This window comes from Dipodomys ordii, unplaced genomic scaffold (genome assembly GCF_000151885.1).
Source record: "Dipodomys ordii isolate 6190 unplaced genomic scaffold, Dord_2.0 Scaffold82, whole genome shotgun sequence".
Classification (NCBI taxonomy): domain Eukaryota; kingdom Metazoa; phylum Chordata; class Mammalia; order Rodentia; family Heteromyidae; genus Dipodomys; species Dipodomys ordii.
The window spans coordinates 4,129,936-4,149,507 of record NW_012267298.1 but is presented as its reverse complement, the minus strand read 5'-3'; the positions used below and the strand labels follow the sequence as shown (position 1 = coordinate 4,149,507).

At 43.0% G+C, this 19,572-nt stretch overlaps 1 protein-coding gene across 3 annotated transcripts in view; it reads left to right on the top strand.

Moving 5' to 3' along the window:
• Positions 1–19,572, top strand: part of Asap1 (ArfGAP with SH3 domain, ankyrin repeat and PH domain 1) — a 297,167-nt gene that overhangs the window by 71,243 nt on the left and 206,352 nt on the right. For 2 of the 3 annotated variants that reach the window (XM_013025186.1, XM_013025185.1), the window contains exon 3: positions 103–229. In XM_013025186.1, coding sequence (XP_012880640.1) covers positions 103–229 — 127 coding nt within the window. Of the gene's footprint in view, positions 1–2; positions 230–19,572 lie in introns of those variants that run through there. The other variant, XM_013025187.1, reaches the window with a different exon arrangement.

Sequence of the window (19,572 nt, the reverse complement as noted above, 5' to 3'; positions counted from 1 at the left end):
CGGCGCGGGCGTTCATGAGCCTCCGAGCGACCCGCCGCCCCGGGAGCCCGCGCCGTGACTCACCCTCCGTCCCCGCTTGTGTCTCCTCGTCCCTCCCGGCAGGATGCCGGACCAGATCTCCGTCTCCGAGTTCATCGCCGAGACCACCGAGGACTACAACTCGCCCACCACGTCCAGCTTCACCACGCGGCTGCACAACTGCAGGAACACCGTCACGCTGCTGGAGGAGGTAGGCTGCGGGCCGGGTCCCCGCGCGCAGCCCCGGCGCCCGCACTGGGGTCCGCTTGCCTGCTGAGGTGGAGAGGAAGGAGGAAGGGGATGTGGCGGGGCGGGGGGGGGAGATGGGGAGACACACCCCCCTCCCCTTCCCCGCTCCCAGGTGCCTGGAGGGGGGGCACTTCCGATCTGCAGCCCCCTTCCTCACTTGCCGGCCCTTCTCGGGGTCCGGTGGGTTTCAGGGCCCGCGGGGGGGGCGCAAGTGGAGCTCGGGACCCCCCCCCCGAGAGAGGGGTGGGAGAAATCTCCTCCCCATCCTTGGTCCTGTCCGCCGTCCAGGCGGTCTTCGGGGGCGCTTCCACATCCTGGTGACCCGCTCCTCACCCGTAGAGTAGGTGTGGCGTCCGGCCGGCCACCGAGGTCAGAAGCCGAGGCGTCGCGGCCAAGGTCACCGGGACTCGGTGGGTGGACAGCGAAAGCGCTTCGCCGTGGCCGCCGCGCTGAGCCTGGCAGACTTGGCTGCTGAGATAAGGGCCGGTGGAAAATGCCCACAGCACCCGAGGGGAGTCGGGCGGAGGCTGCCTCCTCCTCCCCTGGACGCCTTCCGGCCGGTCTCTGGCGCCCGAAGTGCCGAGCGCCTAGGCGAATCTGTGCAAACAGGTCCCCCACCCGGCGCCCCTTTGCCACAGGCCTTTGGTGGGGTCTGGCAGCACCAAGCCAGGTCTGCAGGGCACTGGAGGGCTGTGAAAGCAGACCCGAGGCCCGGAGCCCGCAGAACTGATGGAACTGGGAAGAGGGAGGGAGGGAAGGAGAGGGAGGGCTGTAGAAGGCTCAGACTTTCCCCCCCCCCCCCCCTTAATCTGGACCTTCCAGCCTAGCACCAGGCAGGGTCAAGGGCACAGCGATTTCCTGAAAATTTTGGAGTGGATTAGTGATAAATTGAGATGGGTAAGAAGGAACTGGAAAGCCCAGGAGCTACAGAAGCCTCTGGAACCTCAGTGAAAATAAAGCATTTGCACTGGAACTCAGCACCATCTCTCAGTACGGCAAAATAGTACTGCTTTCAAACAAGACCCAGCAGGAAAAGACAGCCTTAGGAAGAGAAATGATTTTTCCCTAGGGGAATTATGTGCTTGGTTTATTGAGGTTTGGAGAGCCCTTTCTGACTTAAAGCCACCATGACCCACCCTTGTAATGTTGGGAAGCTGGTGGTTTTGTAGGTAAACGGCTTTCAGTACTACTTTTGATTGTGATCCTTGAGTTACTATAGGAAGAACCCCTATTTAGAAATAACAGTTTTAGGTTTTGTGCTCCTATTGAGCCCCCCAGTTCTGGGTATTAGTATAAATGTTTCATTCAGTTGAGGATGCTTCTAGAGTTCTCTCTAGAGTCATTGTTGAGTGCTTAAATTAATTCTGAAGTGGGTGGAAGAATACCTCCTAAATAGGTTTGTTTGAAAGCCAGAGGTAAATAGATTGAGGGTTTTTTTTGTTTGTTTGTTTTGGTTTGGTTTTGGTTTTGTCTTTGTGAATTGTCAGTCCCTTGTGTTACCTTGACAGAGGCTGAAATTAAAGAGAGTTGCCAGGCATTCATCCTCATGATGAGTCCTTCACGTATTATGGTAAATTGGAACATGCTGATAGAGGAGTATTCTGTATCTTTTTTCTGTACCTCTAAAGTATATGACATTGATTAGACTGCAGTGTTATTTTCATTTTAGGTAAGTTCTTCAGTGCTTGCTAATAGAGCTGTCAGTTACTTTTAACTTTCTTGCTCTGCACATTTAGATAGTGTTACTGTAGTCTGCAATACATGATAAGGGTTTGGACAGTGCTGTTTGTAGGAGTATTTGTGCATATTGAAGCAACACCTTGGATAGAGTTAATGTCATACTATAAGCAGTTGCTCTGACCTAAGTTTAAATTTAAATGCAAATGTCAATGATGTTTAAATTTCATTTTTAATTTTTAAAATGTAATTTGCATGTATCTCCTAATAAAATCTGACTTGCGAGCTTGGGTAGAAAAGGAGATGGAACTGTAACAATTTGAATGTGCCTGGCCTCAGCCATTTTGGAAGAATTGGAACCAGGCTAGAAGTTCAGAAGTATCACCTTAGAGTACATTGTTGATAATACTCGCATTCTCAAAAATGTAACAGTAAATGTTTCATTCAGGATGCCTTAATAATATTTCTTTTTTCTGAACTTGAGTACAGTGTTGGTTACAAAATGATTGTCTCTACTCTGAAGATTTTAACTTTTAGCATACTTCAGGAGATTGGACTCTCAAGATTAGCTTTTTGCATGAATGCTTTAGTTCCTTACTGGACAGCCATCACAGTTGAATTTCTCCTTTTCCTTCAAGCTTACATATATGAAGAAGATACACATATAAATATCTTGTGAATCACAGTTCAGTTTTTCAAAAATATAACACTTAAGGTTATTGCCCCTAAAATAAGAGGAAAAATTGAAGGGCATACCACAAATTTTTGTTGGCATATACTTCACAAGTGAGATATTTGGAAGCTGTAAGGATGTGGCCTGGGTGGTTCTCTGGTTATTCTTGGGAATAGAGCTGTGGGTACTTTTTTTTTTTTTTTTTTTGGTGATGTGGAAACTTTGGAATAGGACTAGAATTTTCTCCTTATTAAAAAAAAAAGCCTTTCCCCAGTTCTTGTAATTAAGTACTTCCTGTTTATTTGTGGTCTTTGCTGTTGTTTGGATTACTGACATATATAGATAGATAGACTGCAGCTAAAACACTATGAGATCTCCAAGCTTGGGGCTCCAGATTAACCCATACTCTTCCTTTTGCTGTCTCCTTGGCAAAGACTATACTGTACTGTGCAGATGTTAATGCTTTTATTTAAAGTCTCTGTGATGAGCTCTCTAGGAAATGAGTCAGAAATCTCTGGTAAGAAGAGGCTGAGTTTACTTCTAGGCTTCTTTGGGGGTAAAGGGGCACATATGGCTGTGGGAGTCAGGGCTTAGCTGGCACACAGTGATTGGAGGCTGTTTGGGGGGAGGCAGGAATGGATCCACTGGTGCTCTGCCAAGGTTTCATCCTGGTGTGTGAGTGTTTTCCAAGCAAAAAAGCCAGTGTTTTGCTTATTCTGCAACTAAAGCACACTGCTGAATGCCATTTTACTTGTGACTGGAAGTTATGAGTAAGTGACTGGGAGATGGTTTTCTGCAGAAAGGAGTAGGCCAGCATTTTAGGATCCACGGTGAGGGAGCCAGTAGAAAGGGATCTTCCTTTTACAGGTTTCCAGTGGCAAATACTTGGTACCTTTTGAAAGGAGGAGAGTCCCGCACGGTCGGCATAGGTCAGCTCAGTTACTTTAGGTTGGATGCATTTCAGTTTGGGGCTGATGGAGGAGGCATGTTCCATTTATTTGCTGAGCAGCTGCTCTGTACAAGGCCAGTCGTAGACAAATGAGGTGTACGATCACGTGCAGTCTTCATGTGAGTGCTGAAGCAGGGACAGTTACTAGCTGCATTTTATAGAGAAGAAAATTGAAGCCCCAAGTTGTGAAATGATTGGCTAGTAAACAAATGGAGTAAGGAAACCCTTTAAACAGTTAAAGCATAATAGATGTCCTGAGTGTCAGCAAAGACCTATTTTGGTGACTCTGTGGAAACATAGAGTGCCTTCACTTTCACTGAGCCTTCTAAAACCATACCGGTCTTTCTTACCTAGGAAGTTCTTAATAGTTAGGCTTTGGTATGCTGATTTTTATCCTGTGCTTTCAAAGGTTTGGATATAGATCTTATAGACTGAAATGTGGGAACTTATGTAGGTATAATCTACAGACAACATTCACTCAGCAAAGTTTTGAGGAGAACCTGTGACATATATGTCACTTTGCCAACCCCAGCTGCGCTATTAGGGTTATTATTTGAATTGTATTATGGAAGCTAATGATATTTGAGAAAAATAAATAAAGCTGTAACTCTTAGCTGAGTAGAGCACATAAATTCATAGCTAGGAGAAGCAGTGCAGAACTTTTACTCCCGCAATATAAACTGTGGCTCACTCATTTACCATCCAGTTAGTATACAAATTATTGCGAGCCTCCTACTGCTAGTCCAGGGATACAAATACAAACCACCTTGCCCTTGGAGTGTCCTGTTGTAGTGTTCCTAAGGGAGCTGGCAATCACGTGTGATTCTAGCACCAGAGACTTGTCTTAACTTACATAGATGGTGTGTGCAATCATTTCTGAAGGCATAGAAATGGTTAAATGAAAAACGAGGATATAAAATGTAGATTTATTATCAAGGAAGAAACTGAGGATTACAGACATTAAACATCTTGTCCGAGGGCTGGGAAGGTGGCTCAGTGGTAGAGCGCTTGCCTTGCATGAATGAGGCCCTGGGTTCAATTCCTCAGCACCACATAAGCAAAAAGAAAAAAGCCAGAAGTGGCGCTGTAGCTCAAGTGGTAGAGCGCTAGCCTTGAGCTGAAGAGCTTAGGGACAGCGCCCAGGCCCAGAGTTCAGGTCCCATGCCCGGACCACCCCCCCCCCCCAAAAAAAAAAAAGATCTTGTCTGAGGTCACAGTAACTAGTTAGCTTGGGAGTTAATCATATTTCTGTAGCATCTTCCTGTATCTGCCTTGAGTAGTTGGGATTCCAGGCATGCTGCTTTCCTACTTGACTTTTGATGCCCCAAAGCCATAGTTGTAGGAGAAGGAAGAAAAAGTAAGTAACCCATTAGCTTTTTTCTGCTTTTAGGAGTCTTCTGTTTAAATCTCTGCCTTTTGTGGTCAATGATAGTGCTGCCAGCAATCCTTCCTAGGCTGAGAAGTGAGTTGGCCATGTGGCTTCCAGCTCCACCCTGGCATACATAGTCTGGAACTATAGATCAACCCTTTGCCAGTGGGCTGCCCACAGACCTGGCTGAAGAACCACTACTTGAAGCTGTTGTTGGATCAGGGTTGCTCAGGCTATACACAGCCCTGCCTTTTTGGGTGCTATTAAAGGTATTACTAAATACCTGAGTTCAGAATATCTAGTTTGGGGCTTGCTAGTCTGGGAAATGGATCTTCAAGTGGCTGGTGAAAGCTATGATGGGGGATTCTAATGGTCACTTGGAATATTGCAGAAAAATCAATAGTTACCTCTAATAATGTGGTTCAGCTTTCAGGCCATATGTATTTGATTTGGCCTGCAACTGATCAGCTCAGTGGTATAGCACTGGTAATCTTGTGACCACATTCTTATAGATTGCCAATGGTAGATCCCTAAAAGTGGGGAAGCAACGTATTATTTTACTAGAATTTTACTAGCTTGTTTGCTAGAAGAGGCTTCCAGCAGAGAGAATGCTCATGTGTGATAGGATCCCACACAAAGTCTGGTTTAGTTCTGTTCCTTTCCAGTGTAGAGACTGAGGCATACAGAAAAGAAAGATTTGAATTCAGGGCACTTGACACCCAATCAAAGGCTTTTTTTGCTTGGATCTCCCAACAGCATACGTGTTAGAACAGTCTTCTATACCACTCCCAGGAACTTCTAAGGAGGAAGAGGGAAGTAAACGTGAAATGAAGAAGCTCATTTTGGTAGCCTAGCCTGCTGATGAAAGTCCTGGTCTCATACGCTATGCTCTGTGAGGCCACTGTAGCCCTCCTGATACTAGGTTTTTTATCTGAAGTCAATTGTGGTGGTATGCAAACATGGGTGCAGGTAGCCCCACAGACGGGGGTTTCCAATTATGTAACCAGTCATTTGGGGATTTCTTGGTCTTAAGTGTAAATAAGTGATAGGGATGGAGATCACTCCACATATAAGTTACTCAATTTGATTTTTCAGCCCTCTTCCTATAACAGGGAGGAAGGAGGTAAGTAAAGGGACCAGGATCCCTCCCTGTGGAGCAGGGGCAATAATTGGCTTAAGGAGGGTGACACTCCCTTTCCTGGGTTAATTGCAACCTCCTTTCTCGGGTGTGTCTGGTAAGTTACTGAACCCTACTATGTCTTAGTTCCTCATGGAATAGTACTTACCTCTTGGTGTATCAGTATAAAGTGCTGACACATAGTGCCAAGCATGGTGATTGCTGTATTGATGGCCACTCTTACTATCTTCATTACCATTGGTGTTCACTATTATTGCATTAAACTACTGGATATGTAACAGAAGACAAAGCTTGGTGGGTGCATTTTGGAAGGGTGGTGATGGCCACGTGGCACTACCAACCTGAAGGACCTAGATGGCGGAGGCACAGATGGAACCCAGTGGGGACCAGTGCAGTAATAAACACTTGGACCATCATGGGTCGTGGTCACCACTGCTGACTCAGAATAGCTGTACCCTCAGCCCTTGGTGGATGCTGCTGTGGGGTAATGGAACCAGTGGCCTTGCTGACCCTTTGACCCCTAGCGGGCCTCACTGTCCATACTTCCTCCAGTCACTGCCTATTCTTTCCGTTGACATCCACATTCCCTGGCATGTCCCCCACCATGGTGCATCAAAGTAGAGGCAGCACTTGTACTTGTTGGGTTTTGCTGGGGTTTGGGGAAATGAGCTCTGTTACATAATGAATGGCAGGTATTGGATTGCTACTTTGTTGAGGGAGCGGGGTAGGGCTATAGCAGTTTTCAGTGGGTCCAACTGGAACTGAAAGCGTGGCAGCTAGGTCCTGTGCTTTACTGATTACAGCTAGGAGCATAGACCGCAGGAATTCTATTTTGGTTTGGAGGCAGGCGCCTCAAAGTGTAAAGGATCTCTCCTTGCATTGGCATTTCTACATGCTTCAAACTCTTTTCAGTGTCAGTAAAATGAGTTTTAATTATATCAGATCAGGAGGTGCTTGACTTGGTCTTAACTAAATGTGGGAGTCCACCAGGGTGGGGGTCGGAGGGCATGCTCTTTCAGGGCCAGAGCACCGTAGGAGCAGCCTCTGTGTCATGGTGCTGTCTGTGGTCAGTTACATAAGAGCTGAATTTTAATGCTGAGGCTATGGTATAATTTTCTTCCAAAGAACTGGAATATGTATCCCTTTGATAAGACAGCACCCAATTTAGCCACCCAGAAGCTAGACAAACAAAATCATAACCTCGTGTGCCAGGGAAGTTAAGCCCAAAAGACAGTTGCATTTTGGTGCCAACTATTGGAGAAAGCAAAGAGTTGGCTAAGTTAATTAAGGCCATCTCTTTCCCTGCCACATGAGCTTTGGGTGAAGGGAAATTCAGGCTCCTTCCAGCTCTCTAGAATAAGCCTCGATATCTTAGACCAGGATTGAGGCCAGGACAGTTATGGCGAATATGACACCTAGAACAGAGTATGCTGGAATAAGGTAGGAAGATAATTATTATGACATAAATATGACAGCCAGAAAAGGCCTTAGAGATTACGTAGTCCTTTATGAATGAGGAAGCCAAGGCTCAGAAAACCGTGGAGTGGAGTGCTGCAGATCCCCTATCCCCTACCTACCCTACAATGAAACAAAACACAGCTACTTAAGCTACATGAGTATTTAGTGGGAAGACCCCGTGTTTTTATAGGAAGAATGATGGCAGGGGTGGGGGGGGTGTCAGTAGTAGATTTTGGCAGACTTTACCCTACATTACTCCTAGCTACAGTGTGCCACACCCATAGGGTCTCTGTGCCTGATTCTTGGACAGATACATCTATAAGAGATGATCTAATTGACTCATCTGGGGTCAGGCGCACTCCTCTAATTTAATCAGCCTTGTGCCGGATGATGGTAGGGTTAAGTCATAAATACTCAAGTTCAGCACTCCTTTTCTGTGGTCCTTGGAGAGGATCACATAGCAAAGCTGGTTCCAGCTTTGGGTTCCAGCATTTCTGCAGAGAAGTTAAATGGATGTGACCGGATACTACATTAGGAGACCCAGTAGATTATATACAGGGAGGACAAATGCTTGGCACCAGCGGCACTTGGGAAATGCTGTTTCTCTTCCCTTACCTCCACAAGTCTCACCTCCCCTTGATGCCACCCACTCTGTACATTGGGATACTTTGAAGGGCTGTGGTTGGAGCACTGTGCTATGTAGTTATTGCTTTACATGTGTTCAAGGAAGGCCAACATTTTACACAAGAGTGTGGGTAGAGATTAAGTACCTATTAAGTCCAAGGTGATGACAGGTTGTTTTGATTCATCTTTCATGATCTCATGGATAGATAGGAGGACAAGTCAGGGACACTCCATTGTCTTTGGGGGAAATGTCTGGTTTAATTGGCTTTCTCTCATGGGGAATAACAGATTGTGTAAAGGTCTCATAAGGGCCGACAGCTTTCCTTCCCTGCAGCGATCTCTACACTGCCTGGTTTACACAAAATAAAATTTGAGTATCTTTATTGTTTTGAGATGTGGGAGCTTTCCTTGATGTTTCATTAATCATTTCTTTTTTTAATGAACCCTATTTCCTTTTTCTGGTAATGTTTATTCACATTAATAGCATTTCCATAAAATTAGATACTCCTTATTTTTACAAAGTGCGAATCAAAATAAGCATTCTTCGCTGGCCCAGCAGCAGCTGCTGCTTTAATAGTAGAAATATTTTTCATAGCAAAGGAAGTGAATGCACTGCCTTCCAGAAAGTCAAACAGTGCCAAGTCACCTCCAGAGGCTCCTGCATCTCTTGTAAGAGAGTCTATGCAAATTCAGAATCTGCCAACATTACAATTAGCACCTACTCTGTGTTGGGCTCCGTCTGGGTCAGAAGTTCTCCAGTCCTTTCACTTGACTTAATCCTTTCAGCAGCTCTAAGGAGTAAATACAGTTTCCCCATTTTACAGATGCTGAGTAGGATTAGAGAAGGTTCATCTTGTCCATGCCCTTTCTACTTCTGGACTATCCTCAAGAAAAGTGTGTGTGTATGTAATAAGAAATAAGAAATAGGCTGCTGAATCATGAGGCATTTAGGTTAGATTTTTAAAACAATAACAACAGAAAAACCAAGTTTCTAACTGGGTAAAAATTACCAGCAGTTATTTTTTGTTTTGCTGGTTATGAAGAGAGTCTTATGGACTTTTCTGTTTCCTCTGGCTTAGAACTGCGATCCTCAGATCACAGTCTCCTGAATACCTAGGATTATAGGTGCCTAGCTACCTCACTGAACTTTAGTTATGTGCTTACAGATTGCAGAAAGCCCTTAAAAACATCAACGCTTAGTAAATTTCCTGAGGGTTCTGCCATTGCTGATGTGAAACTTGAGCTAGATTTAGATTCTTTATATGTCTTTTTGGTATATGACTTGTAATCTTTATTGTTGCCAAACTGTGGCTTGAACTTGGGGTACCCTTGCTTGGCTTTTTTTTGCCCAGTGTTGGTACTCTACCACTTGAGCTACAGCTCTATTAGTTTTTTGCTGGTTAATTGAAGATAAGATCCTTATAGACTACTTCTGCCTGGGCTTGGTTTGAACCTTGATTGTCATGTCACAGCCTCCTCAAGAGCTAGGATTAGACGTGAGCACCAGTGCCCAGTTGACTTACAGTCTTTTGTTGGGTTAGTGACACCAGGCCTAGTGTCAGCTGTCACTTTTCTCGTCCCAGTTCTGTATTGAGGGCTTTGCTATGGTATTTCAGCTTTCATATCAGGTATGATGTGCTGGAGTAGGGATCCATGCAGGGCTTCATGACCCACACTCCTCCCTCCCCTCTGTCACCCTGCTTGCCTTGTTGATAGTGATTTGCACCAGTCAGTCTGGTGAACATTTAGTTTCTTAGTGAAAACAAACACAAACAAGGTCTACAACTGCAAGTGAAACAGGAAAGCATCATTCCTTCCTGATTTGCTTCCTTTAGACTGAGTAGGAGGCATTTAAATCTGGATAATTTTATATCAGTCAATGTGGTATGAGAAGGATTAACAAGAGAATTGATACTTTCAAAAAGGGTTGACCTCCCTGATTTTTGTTTACTGATGGCAAGTGGTGAATCATATAATTTATATGAGCAATCATGCCCTGGGTTTTTACTCTCCAGTATATTTTTATTCTGTTATGTTGTCTCATTTTTATCCACACAGTCTTTTGTTAAACAACAAAGCCACCTCAGTTGAAAGATAGAGAAACTGAAGTTCAAAACATTAGATTGTTTTTACTGAAAAAGGCATGAGACCAGTTCTGCTAACCAGTCTCATGCCCCTCCCCAAGTTCCCAGGCCTATGTAAGAGGACTTTTGTAAAATAATTTGTAATTTTGGAAACATTCATTCATTCATACATACATACATGCATTCATGCATATTTTAGGCCCTGGATTCAGTAGTACATGCCTGTAATCCCAGTACTCAGAAGCCTGAGGCAGGAGAATCAACCTGAGCTGAATTCAAAACAATAAGACAACAAAAAATGGGTTTTATTATTGGCTAATTTTGTGATGTTTTGCATTGTTAGATCCCTTTCCTCTCCACCCACCATTCTTTCTGTGGCCCTTCTTAGCTCAGTCCGCAAGTAGTTTTTTCCTTTGAGTATTGGCTTTTCCACTTTGTTTGTCAATTAAATTTTTACACATGTGCAGAGGCCGAAAGAATATTTTTTAAACAGTTGGCTTAGTAGTTACCCCAAGTGCAACCTTTTGTTACATTGGAGCCTTTGAATATTTGAATGTATCTGTCATTTTGTGCACTAGTGTGGGTAGATTGCTAGAAGAATTACTGAGTCAAAGGCCAGCCATATTCATAAATTTCTGATGCATTTGTCACAAATGTCAGATTGTTCCATTAGAAAAGTTGCCTGTGCCATGATATAGCCCCAGTCCCAGGTGGTTTGTGGAAGCACTGTACTGCACAGGGGAACAGGTTTGAGGAGACTTGGAATTGAAAGGTCTCTATAGAAGGGAAACATTGGATGATGGGTGTAATTGTTGCCCTGGTATGTGTGTGTATGCGTGTGTGTGTGTGTGAGAGAGAGAGAGAGAGAGAGAGAGAGGAGAGAGAGAGAGAGCGACAGAGAGAGGAGACAGAGAGACAAGGACAGAGAATTAGGGAGTGAAGGGGAAAAGGAGTACATGAGGTGTTATCCACTTGTCTGCTTAGCGGAGAGAACCGAATGTGGATGTCATTTCAGTATTGGGGGAAGTGGGCAGCTCTGCCTTATCAGCTTCCAGTCCCCTTAGTGATGACTGACTTCTTTATCTGTCCTTAAAGCCTTTCTTCTGAAATTTCTGCTAACCATGGAAATAAGTTTGTTGAGGTCTCTGTCTTGTAGACTCAGAATTAAAGAAACGACTTTCACCATAAACTGGGGAAATGTGTACACTAGAAAATAGTGCAGCTTCTAAACTGACCTCAGTTCACTTTCTGTTACTAAGTTCATAGGACTGAAAACACCTTTGGATTAGGCCACTTTCTGTTATAGCCAAATATCTAAGCATGAGAAGAGATTTATTTAGTTTACAGTCCTGGAGATTCAAGGGTGAGGACCCCTTTGATGGATGGCAGTGCGGTGCTGGGAGCATGTATAAGAAGAAAGGTCCCATTGTTAAATGGTAGCCAGGCTCAGTGTCATGACAACTAACTCATAGTCTCAGAAAATTGCCTTAGTCCCTTCTAGGAGCACCATCACCATTTTCCTAATAATCACTCCCAGAACCTCACCTCTTAAAGGTTCCACTACTTTAACACCACCATGCTCAGGACCAACTGTCCAGCACAGAAATGCTTGTGGGACACACACCAGATCCAGACCACAGGAGTGCCTTGTACAGTCTTCACAGAACTGCCACTGTCTTTCCTGAGAGTTGGTATTTTCACTTTAAAAAAATTTTTTTAAGCCAAGTTACATTTTAGATTTTGTGTTTGAGCAAACTTTTGGCTAGGGAACTCCATCAACATTAGCATGTGATTTTGTAATGTTTTTATTATGTGGCAATGACTGTTGTTTTTCCAGGGTAGTGCTTTCATAGTTTCAAAAGTTGCAGGGAGGCCCTCTGAAGTCTGAAATTGCTCCTGAAGATGTTGAACCTGGGCTTCCCCAGGGGTCCAAGAGCAGTGTCCTCCGGAGCATCTTTACTGGTGAGGAGTTGTGCGTACATTGGGTCCTATGTGTGGTAGGAGAGTCTGCGTTCCACATGGGGTTCATTGCATGCACTATGTTATGCAACCCTTACAGCAGCTGGAAAGCCAATAGATGAGAAAAACAAGTTCAGAGAAAAACAGGTACTCAACCAGTGTGTGGAGTCAGGGAGGAAGCTGGAGTTTGTGTTTCTGAGGCCTCTGGGCTCTCTCCTTGATCCATCTCATTTTCACTGCTCACCCCTCTAGGGTTTATTCTGTCCTCTTTGAGTCCCAGGACATTATCTTCCCCACTTCTTCCTGACGGCCCTGGGATTAGAACCCAAACCTTCCTTTTCAAAGTCTGTTTCAGCCTAGTCTCTTGGAGGAAAAAAAAATTATTTAAAAAAACCCATTCAGATATTAATGTGTGGCAAGAGATCACAGCAGCAGGCCCCTAGCATTCTTTTAGCATTCGTGGTGTCCTAGAACAACAGAATGCAGGAGCTCAGAAATTTTCAGGAAGAAGTTAGAAGGCAGTTTTAGGTGTTAGCATGTGCAGAACCTCATACCTTATGGGCTTGCTGGCTGTCTCCTCTCAGAGCAGTGAGCCCTTAGAAGATAGTACTAAGTTCTTCTAGTCCTGATTTCAGTCTTTCTTTGGTACTTCTTCTTGTTAATAATGAATTATTTAAGTAGTAAGTGTTTTCTCTCTTGGCCTTCTATGTTAGGACTTTCTTAAAGTCTCTGGAGCCATTGGTGACAGACCTTTATCACCTAGTGTGTGTCTAGTACTGAGTTGGGAAGTGAAAGAGGTTGCATTATTTTATCTTTGTAGTGGCCTTTTCAGGATTTTCTGGTCCCCATTTCGCCATTTTTGGAAACATACTTGGAGAGATACCAAGTTTTTCACATACACGGATGTTCCCGTATTTTAGACTAGGGGTGGGGATATTATGTCCTGATGAACTCTTTGTTAAGCAGAAAATGAATGCATTCAACACAACCTAACTTACCTAGCTAACCTTACTAACCTAAAACCTAACAACCTAACTAACATCATACCTTAACAACATTAGTACACTGGATTACCTACCACATACCAACTAGCCTGAGAAAAGATCCAAATTTAAAATACAAAGTACAGTTTACTGAATGCAAATTCCTTTTGCACCTTTAACTCAAAACAATCCACAAGTCAAACCATCATAAGGCTGAGACTATTTTATCATTGATCCTCATAACAATTGTGTAGGTAAAATATTTGCATGCTCAGATTGCAACCTGAGTCTTGGCAGAAGGTAATTTCCTGTCTTGGTTATACTGCTGAAGTAAAACAGCTAAGACCTGCCAGTTCAGACTAAGATCTGCCAGACTTTGAATCTCAAAGACTCTGCTCTTAACCACCTGGCTTGTAGCTCCTATCCAATATGCCACAGCTGGTGCTCAGGCAAGTATTCTCAAGCTCAGATACCATGGGAACTTTGCCTAGGTTACTGGGAAAGAGCATGAGACTCAGACAGGGTGTTGACACTGACAGTTGAGCTATATATCAGTTTTAGGAAACAAGGTGGCTTTTAAGATGTCCTGTGCCCAATGGTATGTTCTGTGAGTGGTGAGTATACTTCACCCTGGACCCATCAGGTAGATGTTTAGTATAGACTTTACTTCCTGCTTCATAGCACATCCTGTCACATGACTTGAATTTGATCTCTTAGACCCTATAGTCATATGGCATTTTAAATCATGTTAAATACACAAAAACAAACCACACCAAGATACCCCTCTCCTAAAAGAAGAGAGAAAAACACCTAATATTTTATTACTATGGAGACTTGAACATTTCCTTATTCATTGTAATGTTTGAGCCATTGTATCCATTGTACAATAGTAGTATTGAGTTTGGAGCCTAATACTGTGCTAAGTTCTTCATGTTAATATTTATAGTCCTTAAAACAGTGTTATAAAAGTTTTTTCTGTTTTACAAAGAGGGAAAATAGGTGTTTAGAGAGGATTAGTAAATATTCAAGTTGCCTGACACTTGGTATTTTGCCAGTACTGGGGCTTCAACTGAGAGCCTCATGCTCTTCACTTGACTTTTTTGTTCACAGCAGGTGCTCTACCACTTGAGCCACACTCTTAGTTCCCACCTTTTTTGCTGTTTAAATGAGATAAGAATCTTTAAGATCTGTTTGCCTAGGCTGCCTTTGAACTTTGATTCTCAGATCTCAGCCTCCTGAGTAGCTAAAATTATAGGTGTGAGCCTCCAGTGCACTGATAGGCTAGGTTTTGACTCCATGTTACTCTCTTACTTTAGGCATTACAGTCAGTTAAAAAAGTGAATCTGAAATGACGTGTGTTTTTTTTTTTTTTGGTCAGTATGGGGCTTGAACTCTTGGCCTGGGCACTATCCCTGAGCTTTTCAGCTCAAGGCCAGCACTCTGCTACTTGAGCCACAGCGCCAATTCCGTTTTCTGAGTGGTTTATTGGTTATAAGAGTCTCACAGACTATTCTGCCTGGGCTGGCTTTGAACTGTGAGCCTCAGATCTCAGCCTCCTGAGAATGAGTGGCATCAGCCACTGGCACCCAGCTGAAATGATCATTTTAAGTTCATAGTTTAAATTATAAATATATGCATGGGCATACATTTTTATATATCAGGTGCCAGAGTAGGAGTATCATAAACACTAATTGAATATTTAACTTCTCCTCATACCTTTTCTTCTAGAAAGGTTAGAGTATGAATGAGAGAAAGGGTTTTGCTCCATATCTAGTATAAATTGTCACTTAGGATTAATTTTTGTTTCTGAAGCTGCAGTGATATTTCCCAGGGGCCCAACCTTGTTTGACTCCTGTCTGCTAACTGTCTCTGTGTGTGTGTCTGTCTGCCTATATCTCAGATCCAGGTCAGTTTTATTCCCTAGGAATTTTCCCTTTACCTTACACACAACCCATGATTTCTCACAATTTCTAGTATCTATGGAAAACCACTCCTTTCTCTGAGCAATCCTTTCTGTCAGTTACTAACATGGAACCCATTGGGTTGAGCTGTTGGGTCCAAGCCTGTGGAGATCAAGTTTTAAGAGTTGGATTTTGACTTAGACATCTATTTATCTTCAAAGCTTGAGACCTATAAAATGATGCTATTTGAATGAATAAATGAACACAGCTGTGAGCACACATTCTAGGGGAGTGAGGGGCGGTGAGGGGTCTTGAGCTCTGGAGAAAAAGGAGTTAAAGATGAGGAGAGTCTGAGAGAAGTGTCTGTGGGACCAAGCAGACAGGCAGGGGACACGTGTTGGAATATATAAGATTTCAAGAGGAAAATGCTTGCAGTCTTGAGTTTTAAATCCAGAAGTAGCCCTCGAAGTCAAGTAGGTCAACCATCTCATTTTACAGATCATTACAATTGCTTGTCAACCCTGCCTTGAGTTTACAGTTGCTGTACACTGACCTTCAGGGACAAAGCCAGATGTATCTCTTTAAATTAGTGCTTTAATTGCTTTAAACACCTACCTGATCCTTCGCAATGTGCTTTGTGTTCTGAGTTGTTTTGAACCTTGAGAGGTATTTGTCACAAAGGAAACTATTTTAAAAAAATTCAGAAAAACCAGTTAGATGGAACCCTGCTTTCAACTGGAACAGACTTGTCCCTTGCTGAACCTTGTCATGGCTGTGCTAGCCATTGGTTCCTTTCCATTCTTCTTGCCATAATCCCCTCCTGGCTCCCTGGATTTAGTCAAGAACACTTGCAAATTTGCAAGTGTCCCAGGCCAAGGGACAGATCACACACAGGTGGAGAATGGAACATCATGTTGATATTTCCTATCATACCACAGTGCATGCTTTTAGGAGCAGACAGGAGAAAATTCCACAGATGTGTGCATGACCAGCTGGAGGCCTTAGCGATATTGCAGTGTTTGCGGAGGTGACTGAGCACCAGAATTACATTGGAGAGATTGGGATAATGTTCTTGAAAGAGGTACTCTCTGCTTATCATACATAATCTCAGTTGATGCTGCTAGCTACTGTTTGTTGAATGCTTTTTGTATGCATGGTACTTTTTCAAAGCAGCTAATCCCCGCCCCCCCCCATCTCGGTCCCTAATCTACTTTTGCTTAAGGCTAGCACTCTACTACCTGAGCTATATAGTACCACTTCTGGTTCTATCTGTGATTAATGGACTGCTTCCCATGCTGGCTTCAAACTGTGATCTTCAGATCTCAGCCTCTTGAGTAGCTAGAATTACAGGTGTGAGCCACTGGTGCCCAGCCAGCAGCTAATTTTTATTGCTTACTTAACTCTGACTGTTAGGTAGTAGTTAGCTGTATCTGCCCATTTGGTGGCTGAGAGCAGCCACCATTTAAGGTAGGTATTATTCACCTCAGCTATCTTTTAGCGACCCATGCTATCTGGGGAAAATTGCTTAACTTCTCTGTGCTTTAGGCACACCTGCTGTAAGCATCCCTTAGTGATATTTATATTCTATTCCTGTGTGTGTCATGAGGAGAGTGAATTGAGTGAATGCACAGGAAGCATCATTAGCTTCTTGGACCTCTTATCCTCCAATACCTTATCATATGATCTGAGGAAATCTACACCACTCAGTCTTTCCTTCATCTCTAAATGCATAACATGTCTATAAAGGATTTTGACAGGGCTCAAATGATGTAATGATTGTTAGGCACCTTCTCTCTATTTGGCATATGGTATGTGTTCAATTGAAATGGTGGCTGCAAGTTGCCCTCATAAACAGCTGGTTCTCCCAGTTTTTACATACATAAGATTTTAAGAGCAAAAAAATATGTAACGAAGTCTAGTCATTATCCACTCTATTCTGGCTCAGACAGTGTTTTGGTGAATGGCTGGTATTTCATGTTGAGGGTAGAGAAAAGTTAAATGATCATTATAAAAATCCATAGAAGTACACAAATACAGGTGTGACACAGACACTCTTTGAGAAGCTGGTGGTGAAGTTCAGCTAGCTTTTAATTTTCTAGGATGGAAAGAAATCTCTCTCTTCACACCCAACATTTATTTTCTGATAGCATTATTTTCTTTTAATTATCATGGGCACGTTAGGATTTGAATCTTTGGAGTGGAATCGCTTGCTTAATTAGCATTCAGAATTTATAATGGGTTTCTTTGGAGTCCATTCAATTTCATTAAACTGAAGACTTCTGAAAAAGCAGCCTGTTGCATTGATTATCAATGAGAAATCAGAGGCAAGTGGGTTGGTAGCATAGGAAATTAACCCAATTACCAGTTTTAATATAGGAGTTACCACAATTGATATTTCTATAATCTTATTTGAAGCATGCACCATTTGATTGGAGTTAAGATGATAGTTGTTAAATAAGTAGGCCAAACTTTTTAAACATGTATAATTTAACTTGGAAAACATATACAAATCTTTTAAATATGTTGGAATCAATCCTGCCTTTTTACCAGCCTGGGCTATTCTTTTTTTTACCATTGGCTTCACCATCTCTTTATTCACTAGCACAAATTCTGGATTGAGCTTTTCTGACTGATCGTAAAGCATAGGTAATCTAAGTACGGTTTGGGGTCCCTATCCCTGTCTAGGGGCTCAAGAGGCCAGCACTGCTTTCACAACAGGTAATGGTGTCATCTGCTGACAGCTTGTTAAATGTGCATGAAATTGGGGGAGTGACTGGAAAATTTTCTTCATGATTTCTGTTACTGTAAATATCAATAGATGCAACCCACTTTAAAATCAACAACTAACCTCTGAGATCTTTTCAGCTTTTAAGAGCTCTAAGGAATACTGAGACCCAAAAGCTTAAAATCTGTTGCTCAGTGGGTAGCTCTGCATTACTTCACTGCCTCTGGGCAGCCAGTAGAGGTTCTTCTCAACAATCAGGCATCCATTCATGGAAGAGCACATACGGACTCAAATGTCACATACAGCCTGTTCCCTTTCCTTTACACCAGGGGATTTTTGTTTCTGTACATGCAGTGGGTTCAGCTTGTCTTCAGTGGAGCATGGCATCTTTTGTTTTCTTCTTCTTTAAAAGTTTTAGTCAACACAAAAAAGTTGCAAATAGACTGGGGCATAGTGGAAGTAGGTCCTTTGGGCGATTGTTTTGCAAGTGTTGTTTTCAGAATGAAAGTAAATCAGGAATTAAGTTAGCAGCTTCTTCAGAGATTCATTTGTATGCCACTGAGAGGAAATGTTGGACATTGTAGTTTTTCTGGGGGATTTTTATACAGAACTTCAAAATTTTCATTATTCAGCCAATCTTGGTCTGTGTGGTAGAATTTTAATGTCACTGACTCCTGCCTTTCAGTGGTCTGTGATGAGTCCATGTCATTTTTCTGGACTAAAATTCCTCCTTCCTTTGACAAATATTAGGGATATAGATCACAGAGGAAGGCAGTGTGAAGGCCAGTCCACTTCTGATAAGAGGGGATGGTATAGGATGTCCAAGAAGCCCATTCTGTCTCCGGGGCCTTGGATCCTGAGACCTAAGACTCAGACAAATGTCAAGGTTCCCAGCACCTTCCTTTTTGTTGCTACTTTGCAACAACTTCATCTAAAGTAAAATTAAAAACTACATGCTTATGACTGTATCTTTCTGGTGTTTGTTTATGTTGTTGATTTAGCACTTAATGAATATATGTAGCTCATTAAGTATTTGTTAAGGAATGTGTTAGCCATTCATTTGCCTCTTTGTCCAATTGAGGGTCTAAATCTAGAGGAACCCCCTCAAAATGATACATTTATTCAGTAGCTTGGGATTTACAGCGATAATGGCCTTGTGGCCGACTAGACACACCTTTCTTGCAGACACTAATGTAATGATAAATGTTGTATGAAGTATGCCTCATGATTCTCTTACTATCATATACTGGGAACTTACAGCATTCCTTCCCAGATACATTTAGGATGTCTTTTAGGAAGAGCACTATATTTTTTCCGTCTCGTTATTGACAGGTATATTTTTGGGGGCTCCATTTGTGCTTGTAGATGGAGTTGTAGCCTAGCTTACTTGCCCCTTGTGAGATGCACACTGCACTGTGCATCTTCTGTATCTGAGTTCGTTAGGGCAAGAATTCCCTCCTCTACTCTTAGCCCAGCATCAGTTAGGTAAACAATCAGATCACAAAGCAAGTTTGTACTGAACAAATGTTCATATGTGTTGCTTGACAGCACTGACAGGCAGCTAAGCTTTTATCACCACATCACTGCTGGTAAGTTGATCTGATTAGCTGTGTGGCAGCTTGGGGGGACCTTGACCCTGAGGGGGGGTGGAGTGGGGATCAGTAGTAGTTCTCATTTTAGGATGAGTTTGGTGAGATAGCAGCAGATCCTAGACCCTCAGCTACCAGGGGTTTAGGACCATAGTATCTTTCCCCCCCATATATGT